The following is a 24,116-nucleotide window of genomic DNA, read 5'->3' as shown; positions in this document are numbered from 1 at the left end:
TATACAATTTACACATATCTATGATGACCTGGAGAAGTAATTAAAATTTACAAATATGTCTTTCTTTCTTAAGTTTATGATTATAATAACTATTTACTGAACACATGAATTACATGAATATAAGCTTTATAAAGAATCTGGCTCTCCCTTACAAACAAATAAAATAAACTGTGCTTTTAAGTTCCACCTTTGAAAATTTGATTTCCGGAAACTTCTGTGATCAATGATTTTGAATCAATGATTTTTTTTTCTATGATTTTTTTTCAGTGACTGTGATCAATGATTTTTTTCTGTGATCAATGAAACGTCTGGACCTTCGATTTCCGGAAACTTCGGATCACTGTTAGCGAAAAATCCGGAAATCCGGATTTTTCCGTAGCACAATCAGCTCTGTTAATCAGCCAAGTTACTTTCTCTTTGAATGAAAGTACGGCTTATATAAGAGTAATATATTTTTGTCAGAAGCTGCAAAAAATTCAGTGGCTATTACGTTGAATTGCATTGTTAAATTGAAATGTTCTTAAGAGTTTTTCCGTTACTTAAATAAATTCATACAGCAGAAGAAGAAAAAAAAGCCTAAATGCCTGTCGCAATATTTTTGTAAAAAGGACTAATTTTTTCTTGATTAAAAAGAATGTGCTTAGCGTTTTATATTCTGTTTTTAATATGGCATTTTTACAGCTCAATGGATCGCTGACTTTAGGTGAAAATATTGCCGACAATGGCGGTGTTCTAGCAGCTTACCATGTAAGTATTTCGAAACAAGGCATTTCCTAACTATTCCGGTTAATCAGCATACTATAATAAATTTAGTAAAAACAAGTAACTATCTATTCTTCCTTTAGGCTTATACCAAACTGCTTAAAACTTTAAAGCGTGAAGACAAATTACCTGGCTTACAATTCACCGAAAAGCAGATGTTCTGGATATCTTATGCATCAGTAAGACAATTTTTTTTAATAGTACATACATCGCAAAAAGACGACTGATCTAGGGCGAGCTCATTTCAATAGATTCTCATGTACATAAAACTTTTCCCCTGCTATCCGTAAACTCGTTTCTACATAATCCCTAGTTAAACTAATAGACTAGTATGAGGCCGGGATAGCCTGGTCGGTAAGGCGCTGGGCCCATATCCAAGAGGTCGTGGATTCGATCCTCGCCGGCCGAAGACTCCCCGTGTAGTAAATGGTGACTGATGCACGTTAAATCTGTCGAGTCTCTAAGTCCTCCATGTTCCCACAACAAATCAATACCTCTGGGGGTACTGATCCAGGAGTTTCCTTGTCTTCTGGATTGGTTCAAAATTACAAGGCTACGGAGTTGAACGTAAGTAGTCGTAAACCCATGAAATTGGGTCGGCTGTTCAACGACGGTTATAAAATAAAAATAAAATAGACTAGTATGGGGGCCAGGATAGCCTGGTCGGTAGGGCGCTGGGCCCATATCCAAGAGGTCGTGGGTTCGATCCTCGCCGGCCGAAGACTCCCCGTGTAGTAAATGGTGACTGATGCACGTTAAATCTGTCGAGTCTCTAAGTCCTCCATGTTCCCACAACAAATCAATACCTCTGGGGGTACTGATCCAGGAGTTTCCTTGTCTTCTGGATTGGTTCAAAATTACAAGGCTACGGAGTTGAACGTAAGTAGTCGTAAACCCATGAAATTGGGTCGGCTGTTCAACGACGGTTATAAAATAAAAATAAAATAGACTAGTATGGGGGCCAGGATAGCCTGGTCGGTAGGGCGCTGGGCCCATATCCAAGAGGTCGTGGGTTCGATCCTCGCCGGCCGAAGACTCCCCGTGTAGTAAATGGTGACTGATGCACGTTAAATCTGTCGAGTCTCAAAGTCCTCCATGTTCCCACAACAAATCAATACCTCTGGGGGTACTGATCGAGGAGTTTCCTTGTCTTCTGGATTGGTTCAAAATTACAAGGCTACGTAGTTGAACTTTAGTAGTCGTAAACCCATGAAATTGGGTCGGCTGTTCAACGACGGTTATAAAATAAAAATGAAATAGACTAGTATGGGGGCCGGGATAGCCTGGTCGGTAGGGCGCTGGGCCCATATCCAAGAGGTCGTGGGTTCGATCCTCGCCGGCCGAAGACTCCCCGTGTAGTAAATGGTGACTGATGCACGTTAAATCTGTCGAGTCTCTAAGTCCTCCATGTTCCCACAACAAATCAATACCTCTGGGGGTACTGATCCAGGAGTTTCCTTGTCTTCTGGATTGGTTCAAAATTACAAGGCTACGGAGTTGAACGTAAGTAGTCGTAAACCCATGAAATTGGGTCGGCTGTTCAACGACGGTTATAAAATAAAAATAAAATAGACTAGTATGGGGGCCAGGATAGCCTGGTCGGTAGGGCGCTGGGCCCATATCCAAGAGGTCGTGGGTTCGATCCTCGCCGGCCGAAGACTCCCCGTGTAGTAAATGGTGACTGATGCACGTTAAATCTGTCGAGTCTCAAAGTCCTCCATGTTCCCACAACAAATCATTACCTCTGGGGGTACTGATCCAGGAGTTTCCTTGTCTTCTGGATTGGTTCAAAATTACAAGGCTACGTAGTTGAACTTTAGTAGTCGTAAACCCATGAAATTGGGTCGGCTGTTCAACGACGGTTATAAAATAAAAATAAAATGGACTAGTATGGGGGCCGGGATAGCCTGGTCGGTAGGGCGCTGGGGCCATATCCAAGAGGTCGTGGGTTCGATCCTCGCCGGCCGAAGACTCCCCGTGTAGTAAATGGTGACTGATGCACGTTAAATCTGTCGAGTCTCAAAGTCCTCCATGTTCCCACAACAAATCAATACCTCTGGGGGTACTGATCCAGGAGTTTCCTTGTCTTCTGGATTGGTTCAAAATTACAAGGCTACGGAGTTGAACGTAAGTAGTCGTAAACCCATGAAATTGGGTCGGCTGTTGAACGACGGTTATAAAATAAAATAGACTAGTATCATAAATTGACTTTTAATCGTTATCTTACTGTACATGGATGATAAATCTATGATTAGCTATACAGTAAATAATACTTGGTGTAACGAGTACGGCATGTTACGACAAGTTTCCAAATCTCCGTTCAAATGCTAATATTAAGAATGCAAAAATTCTATGTTTAGAACCACTAAAATCTCCCCACTATTGTGGTCTCCCTCCTTTTTTGTAGTTGTGGGAAATACATTTTTCTACTGTTTAAGTGAACAATATCATGCGAAAAAAGGCAACATAGAAAACATTTTAATTTATTTTTTGGTATCAATGCAACAAAGGAAAAAACGAATATCATTTCACTTTTATGTTTTGCCCTTTATGTTCATAAAGTTATGTGCGTTTGACCGACGGATAAATTATTTTTCTCCTTATAAAAATAAATAAAATAAAAATTCTTCTATTTTTAAGAATCCTGATGCATATTTAAAAAAAAGAGTTTTTTATTCACCTAGTTTCAAAACAGTCTAATCTAGATGTATATTTAAAATCAAAATAAAAGAGAAAAAAGTAAATATGTCTATTTCATCTTTTATTTTCATTGTTTTAACATTGTTTATAATGACAAGCTCACTATGACGACATACCCATCTGCTATTGTATACTGCTGATTTTTATTGCATAGTATTGACGATTTTAGTCCCATGTCATGGGGTTAAGGTGGACAAAAATAACTTTGAAAAAAAAAAAGATACTTAAAAGATTAAACATCGAAATAAGCTTGTGTTCTTGTGTAACATTCAAAATAAATAAGTCTTTCTTATTTTAGCAAACAAAAGTATTAGATAGATGTGTTCAAATAATGAATACTTAAATTTTTGGATAATTTATAAAAAATGCCTCACTAAACCACCTCTTTTCTACCTATTAAAATTGCATTTTGGTGCGTGGAAATTCGATCATTAGAAGATAAATTATTTAGGTTATATCGGTTGCTATGAGCGTTTTATTTTAAATATTTTTCATAAATATTGAGAACGAAGCAAATAATTTTTTTTTCATATATATATTATGAAGATATATTTGACCTACATCATAGTGATTTTTTATCACTTTAAAATTTTTTTTAGTTTTTTACCAAATTTTCGTACTTTTGAAAAGATGCGAGCAATTAAATTGCAGGAAAAAATACATTGAAATTTGAATATTTTTTCGGATGAGAAAACTATTTCTGTCATCCAAATGCTGCATTGTGTAAACATATTTTGCCTCATTTAAATTATGGATTTACCGGGAAACAATTACTATTTTTTTTTTAAAAATCGATAAGTGAAAAACTAGTCTTAAAATAGGCAGCAGCACGCGATATTAAAATAGAACTTATACAAGGTCGTTCCAAACATAGAAGAATAAAGGTTTAATTTTTAAATCCCATACTTCAAAAAAATGCATTTTTTGCAACTACGTCGAAAATTTTCTTTCCGTGTTAAGTAAAAGCGATGAGTATTGTGGAACAAAACAATCTCTTAAATAATGGGTTCCAGTTAAAACACAGGAGTTCTTGTTTTTCTAAATAAGTAAGTAGATTTCACTAAATATTCTACAACTCTTTGTACAGGGTGGTTACTAAATACTGTGGCACTAAAAAAATTAGGAATTAATTTTAATCATTTAGTAAAACAATTTGTCTCTCGCTATTCCCCTGTGAGGCGCTTTCTATAAATGCAGACGATTTTTGCTTAAATCAAAACATTTAGAATAAATTCAAAGATGGTATCGAAAAGTTTGATGGTTAAACAGCATTTCGATTGCGTATTTTCTGCAGGAAGAATCTTTAAGCAATTAAAATCTCTTGGGTTTAATAAAACATTTATATATAAAACTATAAATCGATTATTGGATACTAATAGCTGTAAAGATCGCAATAAAGGAATTCGTGAAAAGATACGATGCACTCCACAACACTCAGTTAATAAAATGGCTGCTGAAGAGAACGTGAACAGGAGAACTATGCAAGTTATATTAACTAAAGACCTGGGTTTTTGCCCTTATCGCGAAAGAAAAGTTAAAGGTTTGACAACTGCACAAAAATTAATAGGTTACAAAAATGTAAGAAATTGCTAAGCCGGCACGATAACTAAAGTGTTGACAGAATACTCTTTTCTGATGCGAAAATATTTTGCACAGAGCAAAGTTATAATGCTAAAAATAATGTTTCATAAGCAGCAACCTTTGATGATATACCTGAAAGTGTACGAACTGTGCAACGCTTTTAACAAGAATTCTATAATATTTTGGGATGCAGTGTCAAATAACGGAAAATGTCCTCTGATATTCATCGATAAAGGGGTAAAAATCAATTCTGAATAATACAAAAAGGAAGCATTGGCTACACATTTATTGCCACGCCACACGATCTGACAGATTGTATCCAAAAATCGATTGGATATTCCAGCAAGATTCTGCACTGTACTAAAACAACACAGGCTTACTCCGTGTCAAATTTAATAAGCCAGAAGAGTGGCTCTCTTCTTCACTGGATCTAAATCTTTCAGTTTGGGGGATTCTAGAGTCTATGCTAAAAGTTAATGCTAAGCAGCACAGAAGTTTGAACACTCTCAGAGCTTCTAGATTGCGTGAATGGGACAAATTACCCCTTAAAATGATTTGTGCTGGCATCCGGCAATGGCGTAAGAGATTATCTTTAGCCATCGGTGAAGATGGTGGTCGATTCGAATAAAAAAATTTTAAGGTAACTTTCCATTTATAGTGCTCATCATAGTTGTGTGTTTATCAGTTTCTAATTAATATCAGTACAATAAAATAATTCGATATTTGTAACACTATTTCGTAGCCACCCTGTAGTTATTACAATATAACAAGGAACTGTAACTTAGCAAATCTGGCTTTTTCGATACAAAGTAAACTTAAAGGTTAGGAGTTTAAATGTGATAAAAATTCTCTTTGGTTTTTGTAATTATAAATTCTTAAAAATACAAGTTTTGACTAAAATTGTTTAAAAGAATCATCGATTTTATTCTAAACGAATGATAAAAGTTTAAATAGAACTATTTTTAAGAAAAATCACAAAAAATCAAAGTCTCAAAACATGCAAATAATTTTATTTATCAAAAAAAAAAATTATACAAGTTAATTTTTTAATACAAGTATAAACACTAGAGAAGACAAAAGATTTAAAAATCAAAGAAAAAAGAAAGATAGGAAAAGAAAACTATTTTGAAAATGAGCCTGTAATTGTTTACTGAAAAAATAAAGTTACTTTTTTTATTGGTTAGTAATAAAACATTGCCCAACAAAGAATTGTTGAAGTAAAAACTTGTTATAAAATTTATAACCATATATACTTCTTACATATAGAACTATATTTCTTCTTATATAGTCATACTAATGAAAAATATACATTAAAATTAAAGCAACTTATCAGAGCCAACACATTTGTAGATTTTAATATTAGAAATTAAAGCCAAATTAGGAGTTAGTTTAAAACAATCTGTAACTAACTAGAAAGAGATCTATCTAAAATAGCGATAAGTGTCTAAAAAAACTGAATTGTCTTCCGTATTGTTTTAATATAAAATGTTAGCATAATATTAATGTAATAAGCGTATTATAATGTTAGCACATTATTAGTAATGTATTAATGTCTATATATTACTGACCCGTTTTCTAGAGAAACTTAAAAATTTAAAGCAAAATGTAAACCATTTAAAAGATGGGCATGAGTAGAAAATACTAAACGAAAATTAAACCTGATATTTACGTGTCCAATGTATTATATTTATATCCATATAAGATCACTTTCTCATCGATTTGTGTCCATTTAAAAAATGGACACAAATCAAAAATATTAATTTCAAAAAATTATAAATTCCGAGGTGCACGCTTTCTTAAAAGAATTTTAGGTGTCACTTGTATAATTCCATCATCATCATATCTGGCTAGACAGCCCAGGGTGGGCCAGTGCCTTCCTTTGAATTCGAATCCACTTCTCTCTACTTTTGACACTTGTTCGCCAGTTTTTCTCCTTTAGAGTAAGGAAATCAGTCTCAACTAAGTCCAGCCAGTATAATTCCATATGAGGCTATTTTTCCACCCAAGTAAATATATATTTCTGATTGGCATTTTTTAAAAACTTACAACATAGAAACAGATTTTATTTAAAAAATTTCAAAGTTTCGCGGAGCAATTTTTATAAAAATTTTTTTTACTGTCTATCGTGTATTAACATATTCTTCCACCTTTTCACCAAACTAGACATATATTACCGATTGCAATTTTTAGGAAATTCGAAGTGTGTAAACAATGCGTAAGGTACTATTTAAAATATAGACGCTAGAGGAACATACTCTCAAAAGAATTAAAAGTTCCACTTAACAATTTTTTTTTTTAAATTTTAAGTGTCCATTATATCATTACATATTAGACACCTTTTCAAAATTTTACAACTTTGAAGCAAAGTGATAAGTACCATTTGAAAGATGGAGCCAGGTGAAAATATTTTTCAATTAAAAGTTTCGTTGTACTAACTGTTTTAATTTTTTAAGATTATTTTGTATTTAAGATTATTTTGTATCATCACATATTAGACCACTTATTACCAAAATAAATATTTATTATTCATACATATTTTTAAAAAATGGAAGCTAGTAGAAAATATCGCAAAAAATTTAATTTGATTGTTTAATTCATCCCTAACACTCATTCATTAATACACATATCATAAATTTATCTGTTTATTTTTTTGCTAATTTATTTATTTTTATTAGCGGATTCATCGATTCATTATAACTTTAATTTTGTTATGTATTTTTCATTGCAGGCGTGGTGTCGAAAACAGTCAAATTTTACTTTACAATACATTATGGAAAATAGTGCGCATTCTCCTTCCAACTTTAGGTGAGTCATTAAATCTATTAAGTTATTTGACATTGAAAAATAATAATCATTATATAGACTAAAGAAAGTATCAGCAAAATACTGGAGTTCAATAGTTGGCTTAACTTTTTATACTTATATATATAATATCCACAAGTTTTTTAATTGCATAGATTTAAACACTTTCGACATACTATAGATGCATATTTTTTAAACAACTCCTCTTAAAAAAAGGGGGTATTATTATCATTAGTTAGATATAGTATAATTACTTCAAGTTGCTTATCTTTAGCATTTTCTAAAATCAAATTACTTGCTCGCATATTAAATTTTTGTAATTGAAATTGAAAGGGAATACCAAATGCACACCAGTTTGTATCTCAGTAATTTGAAATGTATTTAAAGTAAAATATATTATATTAATTTTCTAATTGATAACATTAATACAACGTATTCACCAGAAATATATTAATAATACTGACTAACTTTTATAATGGCCACCTCAAAACAACAGCAACCTCCAAAGAAGGGTCATAACATGTTTATAGAAACAACAACTTTTATACATCAGTGGGAACCTTAGAGCAGACATTTCCAAACAGCAAACTTAGTAAACTTATTTTCATTTTTTCCACTGAAACTTAACAATAATTTCAACTGAGCATTATTTAACATATTTAAAAATGTTTTTTTTTTCTAACGTAGACGAAAATGCAGGGGTAGGTTAGGGGTTTTTATTATAATAATTGGTATAAGATAAAGTAAAAGTAGAAATGGTGAAATTGAAAAGTAGATGCCACTGAAAGCAGTTTCAGAATAAAAATTGGAAGTTTTCGGGAAAGAATTTTGTCCTAAAAAATAATTGCACAGACTTTATTCTGAAACTATTGGTATCATTACGAATTTGGTGAAAAAATAGTTTTAAAAAAATTGGAAATAATTAAATTTCTTTAAAAGTTATTTCTAAGATAATAAATAGAGGGTACTGTTAGCAATATATATTTTTGCTGCTAGACACTGTTTGCGATTTATTTAAAATTCTTTGAACAATCAATTTCTTGACAATTCCAAACAACAGCTATATTTTAACATTGGTTAGTTCCACAAGGAACAGTCGTTTAAAGGAATCTGTTTACTGACAAGAAAAAAAAATGTGAAAAAGCTGATAAAATAAAAACAATTTAACTAAAAGTCTTGTGAAAATGTTAAAAAACAAAGTTCACAAAAAATTTTTTGTATAAAAACTAAAATGAATTCTTTTAATTGCTATATATTTTGATTGTCAGCTTTTATTCTTGAGCTAAAAAGCTATTCATTCTTTTTCCCATGTACCTTGAATCAAATTAGATGTGAACTAACAAATTTAAGAAGATTATTTTAGTCACATAATATTTTCATAATTTACATAAAATTTAAAAACTTCCTCCAGAACATCACCTTCCTTCAACCTTAATTCCAATATTAAGTCGTTTAGTTTTTCCTTAATGAAATTTAAATATTCTTCCTTATTTTAATTTTAAGAATTGTTTTATTCCTAAGGGCATTCTTTTAAAAAAAAAAAAATACACCATCTTTGTTAATCAAAAGAAGTCATTCACAGAAGTGCCTTTAATTCTTTTTGTTTATAGGGTGATGGGAACATTGTCAAACATTAAAGAATTTTCAACTGATTTTCATTGTGCTGAGGGATCACCTTTAAATCCAACCAAAAAGTGCCACTTTTGGAAATGAAAAATTAGTCATTAAATATGTGATTTTATTGATGTAAATATCTACATTATAATATACATATACACTATTTATAATTATTCACAATTTGGTTCTTCATTTTCATTACCTATATCTTCTTCTTTTAATGAAATAGGAGCATTGAAATCTGTAAAATAAGAACTATGACATAAATGCAGCTATATACACACATTGAAGTAATTATTTTAACATTTTGAAGTTCATTACCTTTACAAATCATAAAATTTATATGTCTTATACACAAAAATGTTCTTTAGAATAATAATTGTGTCAAAAAATGAAGTATATGAAAATGTTAAAACAGCATTAAACAAAAAGTTTCATACAAAATTTTAAACGTAATTTGAAAAAAATATAAATAGCATTCAATTTAATTTTGTATAAAAACATAACAGTTTCCAGATATTTTTTTTATTTATATTTCACACTGTTTTAAGGTATTAGTATCAATCATCAAATCAATTTAGAGATAATTGCTCTTTAAAATTATATTTTTGTAAACTTAAATAACATAAAGGCAATAAGAAAAACAACAATTAAAGAAAAATAATAATATTATGAGCTATGAGCTGAATTCAATAGAAAATTTGTAGCATAATTAAAAGTACAGTTTCTGTGGTACTGAATCACTTTGTTCAGTAAAAATTTATTATAAAATAATAATAGCACAACTAAATTTAGAAATTTCAAAATTACTTCAATATCATGATTTACAACTTTAAAGGAATTTACGCAAGAATTTATTTCTATATTTAAAGATACTAGAAAAATTTATACAGGTCTATTGAATGCATGTATAAGGAAATTTAATTTAAAATTATTTCAGCTACTGTAATGCACAAAAAAAAAAAAAAAAAAATCAAAGATATATACAGGGTGTTCCAAAATTATCTTTACAACTTCAAAAATTCATAACTTCGAACATAAACAAGATATTTTTATTCTGTCTTTTGCATGTATTACTGCAACTAATAAAGTTTTTTTTTAAATTGGCTGAAAAGTTATAAGTGAGGATGTGGGCACCACAACAGAAAGCTGAATGCGTCTCATGGTTCATAGAGACGAAATCAGATACACAGGTTCAACGGAACTTCAAGACAAATTTCCAAAGAGATCCACCATCCAGACCCTCCATCCGTGCACGGCACACAAGCTTCATGAGCACCGGATCAGTTTTGCATAAAAGTGGAGTCGGACGACCCAGCACAAGTCCAGAAAATGTGGAGCGAATACGGCCATGAGACGCATTGAGCTTTCTGTTGTGGTGTCCACATCCTCACTTAAAACTTTTCAGCCTATTGAAAAAAAAACTTTATTAGTTGCAGTAATACATGCAAAAGACAGAATATAAATATCTTGTTTATGTTCGAAGTTATGAATTTTTGAAGTTGTAAAGATAATTTTGGAACACCCTGTATAAATGCATGGTATTCATATGATTGTGTGTTTAAGTTAAGGAAACTTATTTTAGGAAAAAGTAAAAATTGGTAGTTATGCAATAACGAATTCACCAATGATATATCATTAAATTTTTTGAGTTATAACTAGTCATCTTTGAAAACATTTGCAGAGAAAAATAATTTTGAAGAGTGAAAAATAATTTATTCATAAAATAAAGACTAAGTATGAAGAGTTCATAAAATAGAACATATTTCAGCATTTTCTATGACATACTACTTTTTTGAAAGAAAATTGGTTCAAAAATAGAAAAGTATAAGAAATAAACAGTTTGTGAAGAAGGACAAATTTCCACATGGGATGTTAATGAATTGTTTCTATAAAAGGACTATATGAAAAATTGATACAATTATGTAAATTTGTATTTTAAGAGTTGACAAAATCAACTGCCAATTACAATATCACAACGAAATGGTAATATTCAAAAGATGAACTTTTAAGATTGAGAAATCCAAGTTAATGGTTTAAATTTTTTGTCGGAAATTGGTGTATTACTTCACGCTATATTTCATGATTTTACAGCTTAGTACTGATAATGATAGTGAGACTTTACCTTTTTTGTCATATTCTATGTGAGCTAGAAATAAACCTCCTGGTGGGGCTAATCGACAAAATTTCCATCTATCCGGATCTGGATTATCAAGCATTGATTTTACATCCGATAAAGATAAATAACCGAATCCGGCAGATAATGCTGTTCCAACCAGTTTTCTAACCTAGAGAGTCAGATAACCAGTTAGATATACATATAAATTCTATTAAATTAAAGCAAAATTTTTTTTTAATGAAAGCAATATTCTATTTTATTAAAGGCAGAATTTTGAAGCATTGACTTTTCTGACAAAGGCCACATCCTATTATATAATGCTGTTCTAACCAGTTTCAAATCTGGGGCAGTCATAAATACAACATGCAATCTTATTTTTCATTCTTACTATTAACATGTACATTCACTATTACATTTTAAATTTCTTATTATTAACATGCAAATCTTATTTCTTTATTAAAAAACAATGTCTTAAATGACTAACTCAAACATGATTTTCTTACAAAAATAACTATAATTTCATATAAAATTATGAGAATAATTCTTAGTGATAATTCTTCAGAAACGTTTAAAAATTACGAATAGTAAAATTTTTATTAAAACCTATAAGTGCTTCGGTGTCCCATTGATATGCCATCATCAGAAGAATAAATGGCAGAAATGGTATACCAGAAATGATTTAATCTGACAGATTACGTCCCACTAAAGATGGATATTTATATACAATTAAAGGTCGAACCTTCTTTAACTCAAACATGATAAATTAACATTGACATATATACTCTATCTGAAACCTTTACAAGTTTTTATATATATATATATAAACATTAAGAAGACATGACTTATTTTTAATGATAGTTATTTGAAATTTCAAAAATGAGTACAATATTAAAAATATGTAAACTTCTAGAAAATTAATTAAATGCTAAAGTAACTTACTTGGTGATACAGAAATGCTTTTGACTGAATGTAAAATTCCCACATGGATATATTAGCATAAAGAGGGTCTTTTATGAAACCATTATAAGTTGTTTGATAAAACTGACATTCATGAATTGTCCTTCGTGGATTTTTCCATGGCTCTCTAACTAAGTACTTTGTAAAAGTTGTAAAATCATGTTCACCACAGAAAAGATCTGTAACATTTTTAACGATACTTGTATTTAATGTAGAGCTGTAAGAATTGTGCATAATCATAATATATATATTTTAAATTGAAAAATAAAAGGAAAATAATTAACAAAAATTGAAGGATGTATCATTAAGGAAAGTAATACAATGTGTTAAATGATTATAATCATTCAGAGTATATAAAAAGCTAAGTAGGATGAAATAACTTCATTAAAAATTTAATGCAAAAATGAAACAAAGAAAGAATCTGTAATGTGATGTAATTAAGGCAAAAATATTTAAACAAATTTAAATAAAACTTGACAAAGTCACTAAAACTTTTATCATGGTCATTAAAGTACTAATAAATTGCAATTTATGTATTTATAGTTCTTTTCATAAGGATAAAAGTTAGGTATATAAGGAAAGATAAAAACAATTGCATGCTTACAGGCATCTCACACCCCATTAATTAGGTGAAAGGCATTGACAAGCACACAATATTTAAAATTTTTTTAATATCGTGCGTTAATATGGGAAAAAATATTTAATAAAAAAATAAGAGCACAAAAATATTGTATAAAATATAATATTTTTGTGCTCTTTAACGTTGTCTACCTTAGTTCGTATTTTAGCACAAAGGTCGCCCACTTGTGTATTTAAGAAAAATATCATTGATGAATATATTGATCCCTTTGAAAAGAAATGAAATTTTGAAAGGTTATGATAGTGCAGGAAACTACAATTTCTAATTGACGGTGCAATATACACTTTAAATTCTTAATAATGGTAAGTATTCTTATAGTAGAAGCTAATATATCAAAATCTTATAGAGTAAGCTAATATATCAAAATCTTTTTAACTACAGACTATGCTGGGGGGCGCTCCTAGGTTAAGAATAAGTGTTCCTGTCAGTCTTTCTTCATTCATAGAGAATTCAAGATTATTGAGCGGTAACATCAAAAGGAATGGTTTGAATTGCTTTTTCGAAACTTTTCTTATAAATTAACATGTAGTCAATGGAGAAATATTTAGTTTGAAAGTACAAGAATGTCGAAAACCTGCTTTTGGAGTGATTTTTATGGGAAATAAAAAAACGGCAACAAAATTTTAGTTGTTGTATTGGTTCAGTTCGATAGTTCAAATAACATTGCGTTTAAGAAACAGCAAACGAGACTTTGTGTAGTGGTAATTATAATGGGACAGTCATACTCATGAGAGACATAGATTGTATTTCCCACATAAAAACTGAATAACAAAACAATATTTTATATATTTTTAAAAAAATACTTTAACTAAATAAGAAAGAACATTCATATTACAAGGTATATTTAAAGTAAACGTCTCAAGAGAGTTTAAGACTTCACGTAAAAAGAAGTACTTAAAATATTCAAGGAAAAAATGCTTAATAAGCTTATTGTTGTCTTTGAATCTATATAGATATCTATAGTATAGTAAGCATATTAGTTTTTGAAACTACTGAATGCATAAAAAATGTCACAAAACTTTCTTTATTAATATTCATAAGGCAAATTATTTTTGATAATTTTTTTATGCATACTATTAAAAAGCATATTTAAAAATTTTCAATGTGGCGAAAATTAAAACAAAAAAAAAGCACTAATCGCAAAATTATTTAACTTTAAATTTCAACACAGTTTTCAGCTTTTTTTAATTACATTAAAGATAATTCAATAATGCAGAAAATTATAAGAAAACAGAATAAATAACTTACGAAACTAAATGGCATCGATTTATTTCAGCTGTAGGTAAATAACCTTGATGAGAAAGAGAATTTATTGGTATTTTAAGTCCGTGCTTCAAAATAGCAAGACGATAATAATAACTTCTCCATTTTGCATGATATCTACAATGAAATGTTTCTGGCACAATACTAGAGTTAGTGACACTAAAAAGAAAAAAAAATTCTTTTATTTAAACTTTGTAAATAAATCAAACAATTAAAACATAGTATTATTTATTTAAATAATTAATCAGAAAATTTATAATGAACTTATGAGTAAAAGGTAGTAAATTAATGTGAATAATAAAAAGTTTCATGTATTCAATTCAATAGCAAAATTATTTAGTTAATTTAGCAGCCTAATATCAGGGCTGATTGTGCTCCGTAAAAAATCCGGATTTCCAGATTTTTCATTAACAGTGATCCGGAAGTTTCCGGAGATCGAAGGTCCAGACGTTTAAAAAAATCATTTATCACAGAAGTATCCGGAAATCAAATTTTTAAAGGTGGAACTTAAAAACACAGTTTATTTTATTTGTTTGTAAGGGAGAGCCAGAGAAATACTTTATAAGCTTATATTCATAATTAATATTCATTTTTTATCAGTAAATAGTTGTTATAATCATAAACTCAAAAAAGAAAGAGATATTCGTAAATTTTAATTACTTCTCCAGGTCATCATAGGTATGTGTAAATGATATAGGAATGTGAAAAAATTTAAATATATTTTAAATAAACCAAGAAATATTGAGAAAAAGGAAGAAAAAAAACTTGTTTAAATTTTTTTCTAATTTTTCAATTCAAATTTTTTTTTTTTTTTTTTTTTAACTCAGGAAATTTTCTGGAATTTTGACTTGGGCTCACAATCACCCCAATAATATACAGGGTGCTCAATAATGACAATAGTAGTAAAAATTTTTAATATCATAAAAAAATGTACGTGAAAAAAAATACTATGCATATTAATGGTCTCAAACCAATATTTAAAAAAGAAAAAAAATTATATCGAACTTAAACAAATCGTTATCAGATTTGCTTAGAGAAAAGGAAGGAATAAAATAATCAAAACAAGTCCCTTATAGCTTCAGTTTCAAATACACTAGTTGAATATTTTAATCCCTTTTTTCTGATTAAACTTGATCAATAAAGCATTCATAAGATTAAATTAAACACATCTTATCTAAATCTTATAAGATTTTCTTCTCACTGATAAAGTAGTTTCTTATAATAATAGAAGGCATGAAATTTAATTTTTTGCGTGCATAATCAAACTTTATGTATGTTTTTATACTATAACAATAAATTGAATTAAGCATATTTAATATTATTGCAATTTATCATGAAAAAATAAACTGTAAATTTTTTATATTATTTATAATTATTTCAAGATTTAAAAATGTAATTTTAAATATCAAAAAATCTTTCCATGCACAAAAGTTTACAAAATATAAAATTTTTGTCCCTTTAAGTACTAGAAAGGAATGTATTAAACCTCATTCTTGCTCTATTTCATCAAAATTATAAATCTGAGAAGAGCGCTACTTGTTTAAAAATAAATCCAATTGACAATAACAGCAGCAAAAACATTTAAACAGTTATAAAGATCTGAAAACATAATCAATGGCCCTTAGCGGCTGAAATTAACAAAATATTATTCATACTATTAGAGGAAAAACCAGCCTCACACTTTGACCTTTTATTGTCTACTCTCTTACCTCTTTAATTATTTAATAGATGTAAGACCAACTTGTTTTCTTACCGTGAGCTGATTACTGAAATAACATTACTAATGGTCAAACTCGTAAACTGTAAATGCACACGTATGTAAAAGTTTAGAAACAAATTTTAAAACATTTAAAATAAAAATTTCAAAAACACATAAATATTATTTTTGAAGAAACTATTTCCTTTTATTTCAACTCACTTTTTAAATTTAAATTTCTCACACTTTTCTAAATTTTTTGTTCTTTTTGGAATTATGTTAATGTAATTAACAGTGTTTTGTGCAAAAATATTATTGTCCTGAAATTTAGCGTATCAACACTATTACACTTTGTTGCACAGTAGTTTATAATCCAGTATCTGTATCTGCAGAAAGCTTTTGACTTAATACAGTGTCAATGGTATTTTTAATTAAATAATTACATTACTTAATTAAAAAATTACATGAATAAATGTACTAGAAAATTATGAAAAATATATTATAAAATTTTTATTTAATATTTTAGTTATTTAACTTAATTGAATATTTAAAAAGACATATTACTATGGGTGAGATGCATTTAATGACATATACAATTTATCTTTTATATTGATAAAAATGAAATAGAGCAGCAAAGAATTAGTTACAAACAGTATAGAGGTTATCATTTACAGAAAAGTACGACTAAAACAACAAGTATTACAATAATTTAATGAGAGGATAATTTTCCATTAGTAAACCATCAAGTTAAAAAATATTTCAAATTTTAATTTAAATATTCCAGCAATACTATTATTTACTATTTTAAAGAAGAAATGAAATTAAAGTATAACAATTAAAAACATTAACAGCAAATTCACTGCAAGAAATTCAAAGGAGTCCAAATGATAAAAGCAATTTTATCAGTAATGTAACTAAACACAAATACCCATTATTACTTTCATTAATGTTAAAGTACTTCATATAACTTTACTGTAAAAAAAACTACTCACGCAATTTCATGATCATTTTCTGTAAAATATGAATTCATTTTGATCCTTATTTGATGAGGTTGATAAATTTCACCAGGCACTTTATGTTCTAAGTCAACATGGAATGCATTCATTAGAGCATGCACTCCTTTGTCAGTTCTGCTAGCAAAATGAGTGTTTGGAATATTTCTAGGTTTCAAAGTCAACAATGCGCTCTAAAACAAAAAAAGTAGTTCTATAAATTAAATATAGATAATCAACAGTAAAAAATATATGGGCTAATAGAATGTCATACTAAATTAATTATTAGTTAATATGTAGTTTTTGGTGCAAAAAAGCCAGAAATGCCAATATTGTACCTTGAATTTGGTTTAAATTATAGGAGTATTACTTTAGATACTAAATTGAGGCATAAAATTCAATGTTCTAGAGGTAAAAGAAACAATTATCATAAGGCTTATCATTGATTAGCACGTTTCTGATATTTTTTACGGTATATATTTATGAGCTGAATGCTTAGGAAATGGCTTCATACAATTTAAACTTCAAACTATAGAGAAGACAAAACAGAACTACTTTAGTCTAAATTGAAATTATTTTTAACCAGATGGTTAAAAATTAGATATTAGATAATGTCCCCTGTTTAATAAGACGAAATAAATCTAAAGAACATTTGAGCAATTGTGTAACAATTGGTTTAAATTAATCTAATTGTTTATGAAAAATAAAAATAAAATTCAATTTTTTTCCTCCACACAGACAAAAAAAGTATCAATTGATATAAGAAGTTATATGGCATTTTCTATTTATTTATAAAAACTTAATCAGGGGTCTGTCCAGGCCAAATTTACTACCATTTAGAGGTACCTTCACAAATTCAACTTAAGGAAAAATGGTAGTTTCACAAAATACTTTTTCCTTGAATTTTGTGTTGATTTTTTAATGTAATATTTAATTTTCACAAATTATGTCTAAATTTTCACAAAATAGGTACCTCTCTGAAAAAACTAGACAGACCCCTGTTAATATTAGTACAAATATTAAATATTTATAAACATGGCAGACGAATATATGGTGTAAATTTGCAGTGCTATCTTCATAAATCCAAATTTGTCAGCGACCACAATACAGTTAGACAAAGATTATAGATTCTCTAATATTTGATTAGTTCAGTTTAAATTGTGAAATTGCTTAGGGACTGAAAAATGGAAAAAGTTTCTATTATGTTTAAATATTTCAATAAAAAGAAGAAAAAAAGAGACATTCCTGACATTTTGGAATTTTTAGTTAAATGAAATTGCTATGATAATTGTGATAAGGTTCATATTTTACAATTTAATATGAATCATGAATATATTTTATATAATACTTGTGAATGTTTGCTAATATTTTATACGTAAAAATTTTGTTACTTACAAAAGACAGGCTAAATTTTACAGTAAATACATAAGGAAATGTGTTATTAATGGAATGTGTATATTGTAGATATTGTTTGTTCAAGATATGTTCATTCATAATGATTATTAATTAATTTTAATAAGCATTTCTGTATGTTCAGTAAAATCTTAAATTATACACTTGGAATGTTTAGAAAACAAATGTTTAAATTTCGTTTTTATTCATTTCAAAAGCTAAAAAGTATATTAAAGATAAAATTTTATAATTTTGTGTACAGTGGGCAAAATAAAAAACAGACCACCCTATGCTACATTTGGTAAAGCTACTTTTAATGAATGAACAATTCAAAATTGGTTTAAAAAACTTGAAGATGGGGATGAAAGTCTGGATATTGAACCAAGTGGAAGATCAGAGTCAAAATTTGATGACACTCCATTGAGAGTGCTTATAGAATCTAAATCTCGTATTACTATTCAAGATATTGCACAAGAATTAGGAGTTATTACAGCAACAGTATTATGCCACTCCTCAACCATTAACAAAGTTGAAAAGTTGATAAAAAAATGTTGCAAAAAATGTAGCAAAAAGGAAAAAAAAATAATACATCATTTTGAAATCAGCAGTTCTTTGATTCTAAGACATAAAAGAGAACTATTTTTGAATAGAATTTTCACCTATGATGAAAAATGGAATCTTTATGACAACAGGTGTCGTTCAGTGCAACGGTTAGATGCAGATGAAAGTCATAAAACAACACCAAAATCACTCCTAAAAAGGTAAAGATTACTATTTGGTGGTCTATGGTCAGAATAATTCATTATACATTTTCAAATGATGGCAAAACAATCACAGCACAGAAGTACCTTACAGAAATTGAAGTTGTGCTTCAAAAATTATGGCAAATGAAGATGGCACAGGTCAACCAAAAAGGACCCATTTTTCTTCCTAATGACAGACAACCACAAGTTTCCTTGATCATCGTAAACAAGTTGGCTGAATTAAAATATGAGGTTCATGATATCCATCGGACATATCCCCAGCTGATTATCACTTTTTTGAACATTTGGACAACTTTCAACTTTCTTTCCACATGTTCACTAATCTAGAGCAGATCAAAAATGACTATCAATCTAATTTTGACACCAGAAAGCCAAATTTTATGAAAGCGGTATCCTAAAACCTGCAACATGTTGAGAAAAATTTTATCGGTTGTGATGGTTTTTACTTAGATTAATAAAATAGTTTTGTTTTAAAAAAAAGTTATGCTTATTGAAATTTTCATTAAAAAATTTGGCATTTCATACGTAAGAATCTAATAGCTTACAGGTCTATCTGGAAGATTTATATGAGAATTCCTTTTTTTGCTCTGCATAGCTGAACTTTTTCTGTGATTATGTTATTACATTTTATTTTCAGGCATGTTGGTATGTATAATAAAAATATAGAGAGAACAAAACATTTTTTAAAAAGATTTTCAAGCAAATTTTGCCAAAATTGGATGGTGACTAAAGAGTTCAGACTAGTTACAAGTGCTTAGTGCTCACAGAAAGTTTTTTAATTGAGATTTTGTGTTCTTAGATAGTTTTTCATTTTATAAATCTGAAGAAAAATTATAACATAATAGTTATGAATATTTAATAAGAACTCATAACTATAAAAACTGTATATTAATTACTAAAAAAGCATTATTTCCTACATCAAAACAAGTTTTAAGCGCTTAAGTTGTGAGAATTTAAGTTAGCTTTATAATTACTATCCAATGAATGAAAAAAAATCAACCAAACTTTAATATCAAATGGGTAATAAAAAAATGCGATTGCTAAAATTGTGCTATTCTTGTTCAAAAATATTCAATATGAAGAATATTTATGTTGTAGGAAATCAACTCCACTGTATTATGAGAAATATATATATATCCCCGCCCACAGCACCATCTAGTAGACTGTCCATGAAAACAACAGCCAACCAATAAATATTAAATCTTTATAAAAACAAAATGCCCATTAAAATGAAATTTACAAATTCATAAGTAAAATGGAAAGCAACACAATCAGATTAAATGAAAAACAAAATAGTCATCAAGAAAGATTTTTAAAAATTTTGAAACTTAGCACAAAAATACTAATAAAAAGTACCTCTACAACATCTTGGATTGTATCATTTTGATTAACAGCTTGTTTTTGAATACCCCTAAAAAATAAATAAATCAAAATAAAATGACACACTTAGAAAAAACCAAAATAATGGTATTAAGTGATATCATTACATTAGGTGTGCACAAATCAAAATAAAATATCATTTCATTAGAGGTGCACAACTTGGGGTCCACGGGCCACAATTTATTGCTTCGCTTTTCTACTTGATTTTGAAAATCTAGTATTTTGACTACGATATTATTATGAGACAAGAGTTTCTAATCACTCATTTATGTAATAACTTTTTGACACACTTTTTTTTTGCTGTTGCTGATTTCATCTTATTTCATCTATTGCTGTTGCTGATTTCATCTTATGCTGTTGCTTAAATCCAACTTATTTCTTTTTAGCATTTTCTGTGATGTATTTAAACATAGTTTAAAAAAATTCTGATTTTTATAACAACATGGGAACTTTTAAATCACCCATTTAAATAACTACTTATTGGGTGCACTTTACTTATTATGCTGATTTTATCATAAATTTAAGAAATTTTTTCGCAATTATTTTGATGCTTTTCAACATGATTTTGATGATACCGTTATGATGTTCACAAATTTCTAAGAAGGCATTTAAAATATTCCTTTTTGATAGTATTTCTTAGTAAATATAAGTAATTTTCTTGTCATTTTATCAGCAGTTCGCGCCATGCATTTGTATGTACAGGGGTCTGTCCAGACATTTTGTGAAAGGTCCAGTTTTCGTGAAATTGTCAAAAAATTTACTCACATTCTTTCAACCAGGGTCCGCTTTTATGAATTTGTGCAAATAGGGTCCGATTATTGCAAAAAACTTTTTAAAGGAGTTTTTAAATTGTAAATAGATACAAGATTATGCTCAGCACTGTAAAATTATAATTTAAAAAAAAATAATTTTTCAGAAATAAACAGCAATTGTTGCTTCTAAATTAGAGATGCAACATACAAATATTTGGTATTTAGCTTATACTGCTGAACGCAGAATATTCATTTCGGACGAATAAAGGAAGAAGCGTCTGCTGAAGACAAAACTTAATTCCTTTACATCCATCTTTCTTGTTTACTACCCTGGGAAGGGTTTATTCGATTAACAAAACAATATTGAAGATAAAAAAATTTGTGAAGGTTCCGATTAAAAGAAAAATCCGTCCCACGTCGATATCCACGGCAACGAGTTGGCTGACACTCTTGCAAAGAAGGGACTAGACCATCCAGTCCCCTCCACCTCAGAGCTTACATACCTTGAACTGTTTGCAAGGCAAAAGGCCCAGAACAAACAAAAGTGGCTGCTTCCACCTATTCACTACTGGTATAAAGCAAAAAGACCAGGACTCTCTTTATCTCTCCCTGGTGACAGGCGAACCAACACCTGCTTATCCCGACTGGCCAGTGGACACCTGAAATGTCTCACATTTTCTGCAAATCAAAAAGTCTTTCCTCTTTGCCCTAAATGCCAACAAAACCAGGCATCACCTGAGCACATCTTGAACTGTTTAGGGCTGGACTGGAATGACATTCATTCCTCTCCCATTCTGGTTTCGGATTTTCTGAATATCAACGGATTCATTGATCTGGTCTGACCCCGTCAGACCAGATGGGAATTAGCAACAACAACAGAAAAATCATTTTGTGAAGGGTCCGTTTTTAAGTTAAAATATTTTGTAAAGGTCCGTTTTTATGAAAAGATATTTTGTGAAGGGTCCGTCAACGGACCCAAATTTCTTCTAAACAGACTTCTGATGTAGTGTTTAGAATCCCAATATTTTAATGCAATGTTATTGCAATTTGAAAATTGGAGGAAAATGCAGATTTTTAAACTGCTCGCAGCTAGCAATTTTTGTAAAAAATTTTTTGAAGGTTAGGTAATTATTTTTTTTTTGGGGGGGGGGGGAACGAAAGAGAAAGCGTTTCTAATTTAAAATTCATAAAAACTTTTAATAACTTAAGAAATAGAAATGATATTTGAAGTATAATACCAAAAAAATATTGAATTTTATATTGTATACTATAATGGCTTTGTTTTAATTTTGGTTTTTATTTACACTCCACAAATTTCCTTTAATTAAAATAAATATTTTCATACTTTCATACAGTGAGCATTAGTTATTATTTTTTTTGTCAGAATTTATGTATAAAAATTTTCAGAAAAAGAATAACTTTTTTTTTCATTTCGAGTGAATTATAATAATTATAAGTATTTAATCTAATGCAAAATTAAAGCAAATTTTTTTGATATAAAAATTTATTGCTTAGAACACTAACGTTTACATAAAAACTATCATATTTGCATCAACGTTACATAGAAACTATCATATTTGCACAGCTTTTCCTTAATAATCTGCTGTATGAGAGGCCCCTCACTGTAAAAGGTTGTGCACCCTTACATATTAATTAAAACTTTATCAATAATTGTTTGATCAAAACAATTTCATCAATTGTTTATAAAAGAGCTAAGATAAAAGGTGTTCATAAAATATTAAAACAACCGAATATCTTGAAAAATTCCCCTAATATATTTGGAATCTTCATATTTTTATCGCAGATTTGCATTCTCTAGAAAAAGGTGTGTCAAGAGTATACATATATGCCTAATATGCATTATTTTAGCAACAGTATGACATTGCCATTGACATGCTTTTTATTAAGCACAGTTATATAAATTTTTAGCACAGTTATGTAAGCTTGCTCGAAAACAAAATACGCGTATGATCTGTAGAATATCTTCACTCATTTGTATGCTTCTAAACAGACATTGTCAAACATTTTGCAATGGGGATTATATTAGACCTTCAAAGTGGTATCCTTCGTAAATTACAGTCTCTAAAAATCTTAAAAACATTAGAAGGAACATTATTATTAAATAGGCGAAAATTACATTAAAGAAAAATGTAATTTTATGAGCTCAACGGTACTAGCAATCTATCTTTAACGTAACTGAGCTTTTGAATTTGAATCCTGTTTATATTTTAAAGTGAATTTAATAATATAAAATGAAAAAAATTTCTTACTTATATTTAGTTCCAATATATCCCACACGGATGAGGTAACGGACCATATTTAAAAGCAATAATGATTCAAACAGAATTTTTATATTTAATTCATATTATTGCATGCCAAAATTCAAAATACGCAAACAGAAGTTCTAGTTTATTTTTCAAGAAAATTACTGAAACAAATTGATTTAACTACGTAGTTTAAATTTTTAATTAATTCCCATATTTTATTAATATCAAATTGACCTGCTTTCTCTATTCTCTAAAATCTAACCACATTGTTTACAAACAAATTAAAACTAGAAAATAAGTTACGGTTAACATAAAATTTAATCAATGGATATTAATTTTTAATATAATCAAATAAAGATGAGCAAATGAAAAATTGACAGTAAATATATTATTTGGCAGTATTAAAACTTTAATTGTCTAAGGTGATAATAA

General features: G+C 29.0%; 2 protein-coding genes across 4 annotated transcripts in view; one reads left to right on the top strand and one right to left on the bottom strand.

Annotated features, from left to right (window-relative positions):
• Positions 1-9,635, top strand: part of LOC107443098 (neprilysin-2) — a 38,162-nt gene extending 28,527 nt beyond the window's left edge. The window contains exons 18-21 of the mRNA XM_087151628.1: positions 682-747; positions 846-941; positions 7,772-7,848; positions 9,456-9,635. Of these exons, the coding sequence (XP_087007754.1) occupies positions 682-747; positions 846-941; positions 7,772-7,848; positions 9,456-9,558 (342 nt within the window). The 3' untranslated portion in view covers positions 9,559-9,635. The remainder of the gene's footprint in view (positions 1-681; positions 748-845; positions 942-7,771; positions 7,849-9,455) is intronic.
• LOC107443099 (uncharacterized) lies at positions 9,570-23,973 on the bottom strand. 3 transcript variants are annotated; one of them, XM_016056857.4, is made up of 7 exons: positions 23,688-23,973; positions 20,642-20,696; positions 17,130-17,323; positions 14,427-14,600; positions 12,521-12,755; positions 11,588-11,750; positions 9,570-9,703 (listed from the first exon to the last, which is right to left on the bottom strand). In XM_016056857.4, exons 1-7 carry the CDS (start codon positions 23,732-23,734, stop codon positions 9,633-9,635), a joined length of 939 nt encoding a protein of 312 aa, XP_015912343.1. In that variant the 5' UTR covers positions 23,735-23,973; the 3' UTR covers positions 9,570-9,632. The 3 variants fall into 3 exon arrangements, with proteins under 3 accessions (XP_015912343.1, XP_042902331.1, XP_087007756.1); XM_043046397.3 differs by having other exon boundaries at positions 9,570-10,871; positions 23,688-23,962; XM_087151630.1 differs by lacking the exon at positions 20,642-20,696 and having other exon boundaries at positions 23,688-23,824.
• Between the last annotated feature and the right edge of the window lie 143 nt (positions 23,974-24,116).

The sequence above is a fragment of the Parasteatoda tepidariorum genome, chromosome 9, assembly GCF_982258835.1.
Source record: "Parasteatoda tepidariorum strain Cologne lab strain chromosome 9, Ptep-v5.0, whole genome shotgun sequence".
NCBI classification, from domain to species: domain Eukaryota; kingdom Metazoa; phylum Arthropoda; class Arachnida; order Araneae; family Theridiidae; genus Parasteatoda; species Parasteatoda tepidariorum.
Note: the sequence above shows the minus strand (reverse complement) of the source record. Positions and strands in the feature narration are given on the sequence as shown.

What these genes read in the sequence shown, in the direction of transcription:
- LOC107443099 (XM_016056857.4), bottom strand. Translation starts at nt 23,734, where the DNA reads ATGGTCCGTTACCTCATCCGTGTGGGATATATTGGAACTAAATATAA. An exon ending in TATATTGGAACTAAATATAA is followed by an intron (nt 20,697 to 23,687) that starts GTAAGAAATTTT and finishes TTTATTTTTTAG; the next exon opens with GGGTATTCAAAAACAAGCTG. An exon ending in GAAAATGATCATGAAATTGC is followed by an intron (nt 14,601 to 17,129) that starts GTGAGTAGTTTT and finishes TTTTCTTTTTAG; the next exon opens with TGTCACTAACTCTAGTATTG.